The 14077-nt window shown below is 40.2% G+C and overlaps 1 protein-coding gene across 3 annotated transcripts in view; it reads right to left on the bottom strand.

Moving 5' to 3' along the window:
- Window positions 1-14077, bottom strand: part of NYAP2 (neuronal tyrosine-phosphorylated phosphoinositide-3-kinase adaptor 2) — a 139663-nt gene that overhangs the window by 27274 nt on the left and 98312 nt on the right. For all 3 annotated transcript variants that reach the window (XM_062638902.1, XM_062638903.1, XM_062638904.1), the window contains one exon: window positions 8429-8641. In XM_062638902.1, coding sequence (XP_062494886.1) covers window positions 8429-8641 — 213 coding nt within the window. The remainder of the gene's footprint in view (window positions 1-8428; window positions 8642-14077) is intronic.

The raw sequence follows: 14077 nt of genomic DNA, 5'->3' as shown, positions 1-14077 counted from the left end.
GTCCTGGACTCTTTTCTCTCTTCTACCGTCTCTGAAGCTTAAATATAAAGCATAAAGCACCAGACAGAGAAGAAGCATAAAAAGGAAGTCTTCTTGTTGCTTTCCCCCCACTCCTCCTTTTTCTAGTCCTCATAAAATAAAGCAGTGATTAAAGGAATTACAGCAACTTCTGGTCTCACCTCTCCATCACAGAGCTGAGGGAGATGGTAGCCTGAAGACTGATTATGCTGAGGGAAAGCATGAAATGCCAGAAGATGAAGGAGGGAATGTATAAAAGTGGTGAGGATACCGTTGCACTTGGGGGTTTGGAAAGACTCAAAAAATACTTGGAAATCTAATGGTAATGGCAGTGAATTGAAAGACATAAAGTAGGGAGAAAGAAGAGAAATCAGAACATCAACAGTGACAAATTCTGAAGTCAGTTCCTCAGAATCAAGGTGATTACAAAAGTGGAAGTTGTCTTGAGAGAAAGCTCCATTCCAGAGAGAAATTACACAGTTACTTCATTTTCCTTCTGCTACTGTACATGGATCCATTTCTCAGAAGGCTCTCAGGGCAGGTTTCTGCTGTTAATGTACCAACATGAAGGTGACCGTACAGCTCGGGAGTCCTGGGTGAAGGTTTTTGTATCTGACTCATGCTGACACCAGTGTGCTACTCCACTGTTCAACACTCCACATCTAGTCTAGAAGAAACTGCTTTTTTGTGAGAAATGGGTTTGCCTGTTTCTGCTCAAGAAAAATATTTGTCCCAACATTTCCTGTTAGTGGCCAAGGGAATATGTCTCAACCCATGACTTCTGGCTCAGGTGGATGTGTTCATTCTCCACATGTTTTACAAGCCTCCCAACCCTGACCATCTTTTGTATGTAGTGGGCAAACACCGAGAGCAAGGATGTTTGCACTCAGCAGACATACTTTGTATAATAATAGGCTCTCAATTTTAGCACTGGTAGTACTGCTTTACCATGAATAACAAGTAAATATAGTAATACCATGCTGCCTTGCAGTGCGTTTGAAGAATTCCTCCTGTGCAATCTTATGTTTCCAAGATGCGAGGAATGACCTATGCCTTGTGCAATCCTGATTCAGTAAGTTTGCTTTTGAAGCACGTTTTCTCACGTAACTTTTGCTTGTGTCTCCAAAATGTGTTTTTGCATGCCCCATTTACACTGCTGCTTAGTCTGTGTTTGTTTTATACTAATATCTGTGTTTCCTACGTGGCTCTCTAGTATCATCACTAGCCACTGCATGGGCCATTGTTTGAAAGGAATAAGATGTCCATCACTAACAGGTACTTAAGGTCATTTGGCACATCTTGGAAACTTGAGGGCAGCTGGCACGTTACGCCACCTACCAGCAACATGCTGAAATGTATTCTTCCAATCTCACTGATCCTTTTCCATTGTCACCTTAAATGTTTATTTTCCCAGGATGTTTCAGAATTCAATAGGATATGGAGAAGAGCTATCCACTTAAGCTGGAGGGCTTAGACCAATGAAAGCATCTGTATGGGTGAATGTTCATCAACTAAATATTAATAGCTTGGTTAACATCCAGCTGGCTGAGCAGCAAAAATATTTATGCTGTTTGACGAATGCATTATTCAATTCACTCATTCCTAGTCAGTCTGTAAACACACCATGAGTCAACACGGCAATAAGCAGACAAAAAGGAGCAGACTGATCTCCCCCATAACCTTGCATTTTGTACATAAGCTGTTGCTTTGCTTTTTTTTTTTTGGACTTGGGCAGTTATTCTGAAGGTTTGATTAGACCTGTTTTTGTTCTGATTTTACACTGTGTGCCAGATCTCTGAATGTTTCTTTCAGTAATATAGGTATAATACTGGACCTCATGTCTGTTCCTTCCTGGAATTTTGTTGGGGTTGTAGAGAGGATAAGAATTTGGGGTATTTTTGGTTGTTTTTCCCTACTGCTACATAGAGACTCTGTTATTGCTGTGACAAGCAAAATATGACACCAAGCATGTAAAATACTCCAAGACAGTGTTTGCCATTGCTTCTGAATTGTTTTCTTTGCTTTGGGAAAACAGAGAGAAGTGTCATAATTTCCAATTTGGATATATGTGCAACAACAAGAGATTACCATTTTCTTGCCAAAGAGACTCCTTTCATCAGGCATCAAAGAAATAGAACCTATCACACACAGAAGAAGTATTAGTTCCTTTAACCCCCTGTAATCTATGTTACAGTATTAAGCAAACTATTGTGATTTCCATGGTGATCCTCACCAAAAGAGGCTTCAGAGACAGCTCCATGTAGCTTTTTTCAAGTTAAGGTGGGTTATGCAGTGAAAGGGAGATAGTTTTTTTCTTTTTGGTTTGGTTTGTTTTTTTTAATAGCCATTCCACTAATCTCAGTGGGAATATTTTTAGACCAAATAAATACTCTATTCTACTGTAATTAATGCTTTGAGTAACACCTTCATGCCGCATACTACTGTGGGGAAAAAAGTACCCATAAATAGTTTGCTGCATAAGTGATGCCCAGCTTTCTGCTGTGCATTCTGCAGCATGTTATTTTTCAGCTGTGGACATCTTATTCACTGTACTGAGGCTAACTGGATTTTGATCACTTCAAAATAATAATGATCACTGCAAATAATAACTTCTGCTTTGGGCTATCTAAAAAGTAGTAAGAGGTCTTTTGTGTCCACCATTCAGTCATTTTCAGTATCTTTACCTCTGGATTTTCATGCTTTAAATGGTCATTTCAGCTTATCTGCAAGGCCTGCATATTGATGTCAGGTCTGGTTCTGGAATGAAAATGGGTTTTCCTGTTTACCACTGAGAATCTTGAAGGAGGAACAACAACTGCCAGCAAATCTCAGGGATGGTTTCTAGTGTTTAATTCAAGTTTATCTCATGTGGATGATACTGAGACAGCTCAGTCTTAACATCTGAAATGAGCAGTCTTGAGACTTCTTGCTAAGTCCCATTTCTGACAGTAATACATGGTGTGGAGCTGAGTTTTATCAGCCAACCTCACAAGCACATAGGAGAGGCTCTGTAGAATCTGTCTTCTGAGGAGGACACACCAGCTCAGAGCCCATGACAACGCAAGCTAAAACACATCTAGCTGCACACTGACAGCACAGCAACCCATCACTTCACTGTGCAGGTGGATCCTCTGGCTCTAAATCAAACCTGCATAAAGAGGGTTCCAGAGACTTCACTCCAAACACAGGCCCTGCCTGCATCCACAGCTAGGGGCCTTTTGACACTGCTATAAGCCACTCAAGTGCTGACAAGGGCTAACAGCCTGCTGCCAAGCAAGGGAACTCATAGGCATACATCTAAGTGCTTTACTGGACTGGGGCCAGAGGATGCAGTGCACTTGAGTAGCCATTAGAGATGCCTGTTGCAATCAACGGACAGCATGAGGTTTAGGGTAGCTTAGGTAGTTTAGGACAGCAGACTGTTCAGGGTAGCTAGAAAGCTGCATAACATATTTAGTTCTGTTCTGCACAAAAATGTTAATAAGATTCAATGGCTATATCTAACTGATGAAACTTTGGGGTTATTATTTTGCACAGCTTCAAATGACTCATCCCTTACCAAGTGCCCAAACCACCTACAGGAGCGAGGTGCAGATGCAGTGTAATATTAGTAGGGGATAGCAGTTATATCACTCACAGCAGCCACAACACTCCCAGCAATGCTAGTGCTTGGGGCCACAGCCAGCTCAGTATGAAGTAAACCCACACATGTGGTCACCTGCAATGGGACCAGCTATACTGGACTCCCAGGTTCAAGCTGAGTGCTGACAATGCCAGCAGGATTACACATGGACATAAGCAAGCAAACAGCCCTGAAGGAAAGCACCAGAGATGAGAATTTTAGGAAAGACTATCAAACACAGAAATATAGGCTTTCCAATCACAGGATTGCCTTAAATTTGTGTACTTAATTACGTATTTAAGAACTCACATAAATGACCCTGTCTTCTAAAAGTGAAAGAGCTGTCATTGTAACTAAGGATGTACAGGCTTGGCTGGTTGTGTTTGGGGCAGGGGTGTTGTTGGATTTTCCTCAATAAAGCACAGTGCTGAAATGCAACAAGATTTTATGGAAATATATCTGATCAGTTTTATATCAATGTGTTCGGGGTTTCTATATTCTCCATAAATACAACAGCTCTGCATGATTTTTATTTTTGGATCTTAACAGGAAGAGTTCTTTTATTCATCCAAGGAAGCCTTCATTCTGCCTATCCTAATCTTAATTCAAAAAAATACTCTGGCTGTCACTTACATTGGAGAAGCTTCTTATCCTGTCACAGTCTCTTCTTTGCACATGAAAAGAGAAATATTGCTTATTTGCTACAGCTGCCAAGAAGCACATTTTGAATTAAACAAGGCAATGTGACAGGCTGAGAGTAATCACATGCAAAAAGAAAGGAAAAACAAAAAGAAGAAAAAGAAAACATGCATACTGGAAAAAAATAATCACACTTCTTATCAGCATGCTGGCCTGGCCATGTTGGTTTCCTAAAAAGAGATGAGTAAGCTGAAATGTAACTTGGAATTCTGAAACCTTAAGGTGGAATAAACTACATAGTAGTCTGTCTCTTAAAAGTATTTAGGACTTCACCTGCAGAAGCCATGGAGCATGACATAGCACAGGAGCATGTCAAACAGAACTGTTACCACAAAGGGAGTACTGAACCTGTAGAACTCAATATTGATAGATATTCATAGGTCAAAAGCTAGCAGGTCTCACAGCCAAGTCAGTTAGTGATAAAAAACCACTTCCATATTAGCTGGGGTATGTTTTAAATTAAGATTTGTTGTGAACTGTCATATCTCAGGTCTATGTCAATGACTGAGGCAATGAGGTAAGGAATAACAATGTCCTACCGGCAGTGTTTTTTCCTTAAAATTTATTGCTGTTTTTCTCTGACGGTTCTGGCATGGACTACTGTCAGTCTCGGGGCTCTGGATCAATAGGACAATTGTGTATTATTCCAACTAGCTGTAACACCACTGCTGGAGGGAGCAGTGTGCACTTCTACAGTCAGGCTCTGTGACTGTGTGATCCTACACCCTGGAGATCATACGCTTGGCTAATACTGCACTGGCTTGATGCCCTTAGTGTACTACTAGTACCAGTACTACTCATTTTATGTTAGGTGACAGGAGCTGCTTGTGTGCAGAGAACATGAGTGACCAACACAGGCAAGGTCTGGAAGCACTGCATCCTGGGCTGGACCTTGTTGGGCAGGCTGCCCAGGAGCATGTATCTCCAAGCATTAAGTCGCCTTCACTTGGAGAATCCTTGAAGATTCAGTAGCACAGTGATGCTCTGATATTGCCTGTGAGGAGAAAACTTAGGGGTTCATAGGAGTACTCAGTCTTCTTCAAGTGAAGCAGCCCTAGCTAGCAAGAGCAGGTACTTAAATGCTACTCCCTTTTTGTACCAATGTACGCCTCTTGCACCTTGGGCTTTGCATTGCTTCATCCCCAAAGAGCTTGAATTTAACTATCCATTACTTTTGCAAATCTATAATGCCAGCCAGTAATTCCAGTGTAGGGTGAGCATTTACTCCCTTCTTGATTATCTACAATGTTTTCAGCTAGAATACTAATGGGCTGGCTGAGTGACAAGCTGATGGTGATTCAAAAACAGGACACAACAAGAGTAGAGTAAGATTTAAAAGGCAGCGCAGTGCCCGTCTCTAGCAGCAGGTGGCAATGCAAAATGCTTCAAGGCTGCAGCTAGGAAAAAAAGCAGCAACATTCCAGAAAATACTCTTCGAAGCTCCTGGAGCGAAGTTATCGCAGCCTTCTGTTTCACAGATCTCGTCTGCCTGTTTTCTGCACTTGCACTGACTTTCCTAAATGCCAGAATGCCCTCAAACCACTTACACTGCTTTCCATAAGAAATGACAGGATGCCAGGAAACAGAAAGTGACCTTGACAAATCATATGACAGATGAAAGAACAATCAGGCATTAGTGATACCCATGTGCACCTGACAGGCCAGGCTCATATGAACAAAATAACCAGAGAGCTCAAGATTCTGTTTGGAGATGGCTCATTTCCCATCTGATCTTAACAGCAGGTGCAGAACCCACAAAAAATCAGTCAGGTATTCATTCAGACCATTCCACTTACTAGTTAATCTGTGCTGCAGCAGAGCTTCCTCTTGTGCACGCATGAGAAGTCATTCCACATCCTTTCAATTTTACAGCACAGCAATTTAACCCTATTTTCTTTAAATTATTCCAACACTGCCCTAATAAATGCCTGTACCAGTGTGAACTAGGAGGTAGGCAGCAAACTGCTGTTTCAAGGCAGGACCACGCAAGAAAAGTGGCTTTTTTTTCCTCTTATCGATGATTTTAGAAAGAGAGCAACAGCAATGACAACTGTACTGGGGATTGCCCTGATTTTATTTAGTCCTGTAGTAAACCTAAGTTTGAATTCCTAGCACAGAATTACTCCATCCCCTTGACTCGAGAAAGCATTTGTATCCATACAGATGTATTAAATTTCTCTTCTTGCATTCTGTTACAGTTCTAATTTAATTGAGAAGAATGAACTGTTGAAGTTCATGTACAAGTTCATTGAGAGGAACTGTGTACAGAATTTTGAATGCAGCATCTCAGTGATTAAAGGTAAAACATGTCGCTCAGGCAACAGCTAGAGACATAGGGGGACAAATATTCATGGCAGATGAGAGGCAATATTCATCAAATGAAATGTCATAAAAACTGTGGGGAAAGAGAAATCAAAATCAGCTTTCAGATTTTAATCATAAAAAGGAGTCAAAATTCAGCCAAAAAATATTTCCATGATTTTTCTTTGACAGTCCTAGCTATGTAAGACAAAGTCACAGTTAACTAAATCAAGGCATGCTTCAACAACTATTACAGTTTGCTGATGCCAAATGAAGATTGAGGCCAACATGCTTTGTCTGCTTTTGGAGATCAACCAACTCTTTGAAATAAAACTGATGCAAGAAGGTTGGACAGAAGTACTACATTTTGCTAAGAACTTACTCTTTGATTTTCATTCTCTTCTACTCTGTTCCCTACTGACATTTTGCAGAACTGAAAACACTGGTGCAGACCTTTGGTCTAATTATCAGACGTCCTCGTACTTTGATGTGGTACCTTTAAACCCACCCTTTTACCTGCATTAGTATAGATGACGCTCTAATACACTGGGAACAGATTTTTTTAAGAAACCTATGAGCTAATCTGGAAAATTCCTACCTACCAGGACACTTTGTGAGAACAGAGAAGCAAGTGAAAGGCAGTAATACCCAAATAATCTGTGCTAGAGTCATGAGATCTGCAGAAAAGTAACTTCTGCTGCCCCAGGAGGAACTGTCTGGGGGATTTGGAGCAAGAAAAGCTGAACCATCCAATTACTGCAAATGATACATCACATCAGCAAAGCCTGTTCAAGTTATATACTGAGTTTCAGGTGTCATTCCCAGCAATGCAGAGAAAATATGAGTCCCATTGTCATACAGGAAAGCGTTCCCCTTCATGAGGAGCTAGCATGTCTGCTAGCTCAGCACTGTGAAGACTCATCTCTGCCACTGACTGCCCAGTGGATCTCTCGTGCAGGAATAATTTCTTGTTTGAGAGGCTCATTCATGGTCTTATGCTTACTGAACATTGACCATAATGAGGCTTCAGTACGATGTATGCCAACTGTTTCTAAATGGCTATTTTTCAGAATCTGAACAATAAACAATGAAGTTACTTCTTTAAGAGAACAGTCAAACCTCAAAAAAACCCAGTACAATACTTATGCTAGAGCTATGCATATCTGATCTGTATCATTCATGTATGTGCTTGTCTTAGTCAATTTATAAACAAGGCTGCATTATTTTTCCGGGTATACAGCAATTCACTATTTTATATATATAAAATTTGATTAATAAAATGGATGAATCCATATGATTTCTGAAGGTATGAATTTGAGACTTCTGAAATCCATAGTCACTTTTCTAGAAATTGTTTACTAACATAAATGAAAGGTTGCCTGTATCCTCTCACTGTGCATATCAGTAAGACAGCCTTGTTTCTGCAGTGCGGTTTTCTTGCTGTATGTGATATCTGAATTTATGAACTTCCCTCTGAGATGTCATCCTGTGGGTGTCTTTGCCATTGAGTCCCTTTTCAATGTCAAGTGGAATTCCTTACTTCTTTTAAAATGATGAGCGGCAAGTTAACAAGCTTTATTACCTGCCACCATCCCAATCTTGTTCCAGTCAGAGCACAAGCAAACAGCACAATACTTATTAGTGCAGCAGACAATGGGCAGGGCAGATTCTGGGATATTCTTGGAAGTCTAAGGAATTTGCACACTTACCTACTTCAGTATATATCTAGAGATTCTTCAGCTCACAAGGAGGTTCATGAGATCTTCCCTGCTCTGCCACTTGACCTACCTGAGCTGTTGCTTCCAGCCAGCATAGTTGGGCTGACAGAGGATCTCCCAAGCCTGCTGGACACTACAGGCGGGCCTGGCGTTCCATCCCATTCCTGAGCTTTCCCTGGCTCCCTAGAGGAAGCTGTCCCATGATGGCCTCCCCTCTCTTTGTTTTCCAGCTTTGGTAGTGGTTCAGTGCTGTGACTTCTGATCTTCAGCTCATCTAGGGGTTCTACAAAATACACAAGTGCACATTTGGTTATAGAGAGTCTTAATTACACCATGTAACAATCTTTTGCTCAAAATTCCATACAAGGCAATTTATAACACGATTTCACTGTCTAGGTGTAAACCTTATAGTTTATGTAAGTTTTAAGATACTTTTTAGTTACCAAAAAAATAAAGCAGCAAATGGATAAAATGTTGTTTTTCTGTTACAGCTTCTATGTGTCAGGAAAACACTTTAAAAAATGGTATCCTACCAAATTATGCTTATATTAACAATTTATGGAAACAACTGAATTCTTTTCAGCTGTCATTTCACTGGGAACAAGCTCTTCTTCAGGCGCTTTTTAAGGAAGCTCTCTCCTAAAGCAGTACAGTGCAAGCAACATAGCTGTACTCCTCATAAGCTCTAATAAGAAGCACACGATCCACAGAACTGTCCAGTATTCTGGGTGTGCCCAGCACCATAACCTGCAGAATAAAATTTCATTTGGTTGGAAAATCCTTGGAGTCAGAAAATGACTTTCTGCTTGCAACACCATGAGCCAATATAAGAAGGAGAAATTGAAAACACAATTGACTGATTTTTCAAGTGAAGTAGTGATGTCTGCTTTCTTCATGGCTGGTGATCTTCTGTTCTTTTCTTGAGACCCAAGCTTCTCTTCTTGCAGGTTGAACAATGCATGGAAAAACAATTCATCCCTGATCTTTTCCTTCTGTAGCTCTTAAAAATTCACATGAAAAAGTAGATACAGAAGAAACATTACATTGTTTTCAGTTGTAACAGCTAATTACTGTGCTAGTCAGTTATTCAAAGCTTGTTAAACTGTTTGCCTCCTTTTAGCAAAAAAAAGCCCCAAAAGTCCCTCTGAGTTTGGAATTTTAGGCCTCCTATTTAAGCTCAAAGACACCCTTAGGTAATAGTTCCTTCCATTCAGGTTTATAAATTAACCCCCTGATGTACATAATTTCTGTGTGTCTCTAAAGTCTTGGAATTCACATTTGATAGAGATGGACAATCTTCCCTTGGGACCTATCTTTTTGTGGCTACAGGGGCCACTACAAGATTTGAGAGAGCCAAGCAAAGGAAAATCACCAGAAGCCATTTGCAGGCAGGAGATGTCAAGTGCTGCTGGAGATGCAATACAAAATTTGCTCCAGCAGCCACTTCCTTTCCCAGTTATCCCCATGGCCAGGAACTGGGACTACTGGTTGCTCCTCAGATGATACAGTCCCAGAAAAAGAATCACATTCAAACCACTTTAATTTGTCTGTGGCTCAAAACCCCATACACTGTTCACCCTTGCTACAGCAAACAGAGGAAGACACCATATTAGGTATCTATCTACATGGTACGGTGGAGACCCCACCTGTGCACAACTGTAACAAAATCTCATGTTGTTTTGAGTTCTTCGACATTCCAGTCTGCAGATGAACTTCATGAGCAACAGCACAGGCAGCTTGAAGTTTCCTTTATGAAACATCATACAGGAAACATGTAAAAATATCCAACTGGATATGCAGTGCAATATGTAACCATTAGTGTATTTCATGAACTGCTACCAACTAATAGTAAAAATTAATGTTGAGAATATCATACCTGTCAGGATTTATTTTTTTTTTAATAGACACAGTAGTATCACTCCACAGAAAACAGTGAAACAACCCCAATTTAGCACATCTCGTAAACAGGATTCAGTGACATTTTATGTGACACAGGCCTTCAAAAATCAAACCTCTTCCTTCAACTTCTAGGTTACTTACCTACTGTAATGTGTGCAAAAAGACACTGTAATGAAAATCCAAACTGTCTTTTCTAGTTGGTAACCCCAGCAGGGTCCAAGGTTGAGTTAACAGTTTGTACCCATATAACACATGTATAGAGATGTAGAGCCCAAATTATAACCGCATTTGAACTGTTTTAGTCATCAACAAAAAGTCTCTTATGTTTTTTCTTAGCACTGATCTATCAAAAATAATAATGTACTTTTCCCCATATCAGCTACATAAAAATATATCTGCTTTTTTTCTTTACACCAGTAACATTCACTTCTTTAAGATACTACTTCTCTGGGAAAGGGAAAGATACGAACAAAGTTTCAAAATTCTTTGGAAATGCACACAATCCTCTTTCCCAGCAATACAGGATGCTGTCTAGATCACAGCTTTTTCTCTCCGGCAAAACAAGAGAAAGCCAAAATCATAGAACATGCTTTAAAACAGTCGGAATCGGGCCCTGTAAGTGACCCACCAACTTAATGCATCATTCAATAGATTTAATTTACTATGTTATTCAGCTGCTACTGGAAATGCTGTGATTACCTCAGTGAAACCCTTTTCTGTGTGTGCCTCATTGATACTACTTGAACACCACCCATTGAAATTTCACACACTCATGCAGTCAGCGTTTCGCTGCAGTGGAAACACTCTGCTTGAGTATGGAGTTAAAGATTTATCCACTTCAGTTTACTTAACAGAGAAGCATTTGTACTTGTTGGCTGATAAAAATGATTTGTGCATCCTTAGTTCTATTATCAGCTGAATCAAAGTACAGCAGTTCTCTGCAACCAGCTGGAAACTATGGAAATATTCAGACTAAATAAAGATTTGCCTTATAGTCTACTTCTTTATAAAGTGTAGAAAATCAGTTTTCAGCTAGATGTCTAGACTTCGTAAATTTACATTCCACTATCCTTTCTTGGGGGTTTTCAGTTCTCAGTTTATCTGAAAAGTAATATATCTTAAAAATGAAAAGCAGATTGGATCAGATTACAATGTCATGCAACCCATCACAGAGCCTGAATCATTATTATTTGGTGATCAGTATCAGCAACATTGATACACAGTCAGAAAAACAACATGTCAGTGTTCTGGATAGTTTTCTGTGATATTACTTTCATGGTCAATTGTGAATACACAAAAAATGAAAACCAAAAAAGCCTCTCTTTTGCTCAAATATTTTGGGGAGGACTTTAGAATAATTTCAGTTTCCTTAATAAATTACAATGGGAATCGTACTTGAATTTAATTAATAAATCACTGTGCTAGTTGTTGCTTGACTGAAAAAGTAGCTCAGTTCTAATGTGTCCATGACAGCTCCAGAAATTCAGAATGCTCCTTTCCCAGGTCACAGCACATTATTGGGACCTTTTGCTGACCATCCCAGTCACTTGCATATTTTCATACTGTCAACTACTTCCTGCAGCAAATGCAGCTCCAAGGAACAAGCTCAGTGGCACCAATTATTGTGTCTCATCAAAGCACGTTCATTGCTCCAGATTTCTCCTCCTGCAGTCAGGCACAAGGCATTGGCAGAAAGCAGAACCATGCTTCCTGTACCTGCCAGCTATGGTTACCTATGGAGTGGTGACCACCTCATTGACTGAAAATCAAACCACTATATCTTAAACAGGGTAACCTTTTCTAAAAGCTACAGGAGGATTTAAATGGCGGCTTTACCCGCACTGATCCCATACTGATCCATGCACTCTAACCAGCCATATATTTATTCTGCTGAAAGGTAGCAGTAGCTGCTGCACAGCTTTTTTATTTATTTTTTATTTGAGAAGTGTGGAAACACAGATGGCATCTAAGTTACCTCATGCTGTTCAAAATCTTAATTTGGAGTTAGGAGATACTGAAGCTCAGTGTTATGCTGGGAGCAGCCTCAATCATATGATGGCCACAGGCAAATCTTTTCACAGTCAAGTGCTGTATTTTGAAAGCTGAAATTATTATGGAAAACATCTTTATTGTTCAATAATTCGTAAGCCAAAACAGTACATAAAAATGTAAATTTCAAGAAATAATTCACTGCTTTAAATATTTATGGATACAGTTGATTGAACTGCCATAAAAGCGTTCAAATGTTTCAAGCACTTCCAGGTGTCATTGTATTTCAATATTTAAAGACATGCATTTTTCTTATTTATTTCACCTGAACCTCAGGTTTTCCATTTCAAGAATAAGGTGGTGGTTAAATTCTCTTAGACTGAACATATTTTACAAATAATTGACATGTACAATTTCCCCTCTATGGAAGGTTCCCCTAATAGCTGCACACTGGGCAAGGCTGGCACGTGAACTGTGGTAGGGGAAAAATCATACATACTAAAGAAAGTGGGAAGCAGACCGAGCCTGCAGCTGTAACTTGGACAAAAGCAGACTGAAAAATACAGCTATGGAAAACATTGTACCTAAAAAGCTATGGTCTGCCACTCTGTTCTTAAGCACAAACGAATTTCAGGTCGTGGTGGCTTCTTAGTGTTAATGCTAAAGTGATAAACACAGCTTGAGGTTTTTGGGGGCAGAAAGGAAAACAATTGTCTTAAGGAACTTAAAATGAGGGTTGCTCTCTGCCATCTCTCTCAGCTATGAGCTGAAATGTATAACCTAATCATCCATGCATTATTCATTTACTCTTTCTTTTCTGTGTGTTTGTAATAAACCTAAATAAATAATACATCACTCTCAGCAGAACTTGCATACTGTGAGAATTAAACGGTACTACTCACAGGGTCTAAAATTCAGCATCTGCATACAGGTGTAAAGCAAAGTAATTCACTTGAGATGGGGTATAGATGTGAATCAGGACTCCTGAACTCCTCCAGTCCTGACATGTCAGACCTCACCTTGTATGGCTGCAAAGGGCCACGGACCTGGCTGAAGAAGCAGGAGCATAGAGCATCCCCAAAGACACACTTAGCCATCAGGAAGGGTGGAGACATGGGATCAGATTGCAGCCAGCATATGTGTGTGTGAAGATCAGAGCTATCAGAGGCAGCCTTCACCTCCTACCCTCTTACATGGGGCAGACTGCGGGGCTGGCAGCAGCGCTGCCCAGGGTTTGGTCAACCTGGGTCAAACCCTGGTCTAACCGTGGGCCAGGCACAGCTCCATCAGTTTTCCCTATAATACTGCCAGCGTGAGAGCACCATGCGCCCATCTGTTGCAGACTGAGCACTTCCATGAACATTGGACGTATAGCAACACTAAACTCTTGAGGGAATCCCACAGTTTCTTCTTTCTGCACACCTGGGCTTTTTATTTGCCTTTATTACACATTCAAAAACCAGAGCTGCCTTTTAATGGTTTTCTTGTTGTATGGTGGTTTGTCTGATCAGCACAGCTGTAAATTTATCCCAACCTCTCCCAAACAAAACTAATAGTCTATTAATACTACATGCAAGAAACATGGATAATGCTCAGTACTTAACCCATTTTTCCCAGAAAATAGGAGTTTATTATACTGCTGGTGAAAGCTGTTTCCTCATCTTTATTAACTATGGTGGTTTGTCTATTCTGAGTTCATCTGCTTGCTAATTAAGCAGAAGTTTGCTTTGCATATCAATTTTTAATACCCCTTTTTTACAGTTAAGTGAGAGTTGCAGCAGCCAGCTTGTTCAATTAAGAGCAGCTCTGACCTAGTTCCATGCAAAATCAA

This window comes from Pezoporus occidentalis, unplaced genomic scaffold (assembly GCF_034315485.1).
Source record: "Pezoporus occidentalis ecotype Australia unplaced genomic scaffold, CSIRO_AGI_Poc_V1 ctg59, whole genome shotgun sequence".
NCBI lineage: Eukaryota > Metazoa > Chordata > Aves > Psittaciformes > Psittacidae > Pezoporus > Pezoporus occidentalis.
Note: the sequence above shows the minus strand (reverse complement) of the source record. Positions and strands in the feature narration are given on the sequence as shown.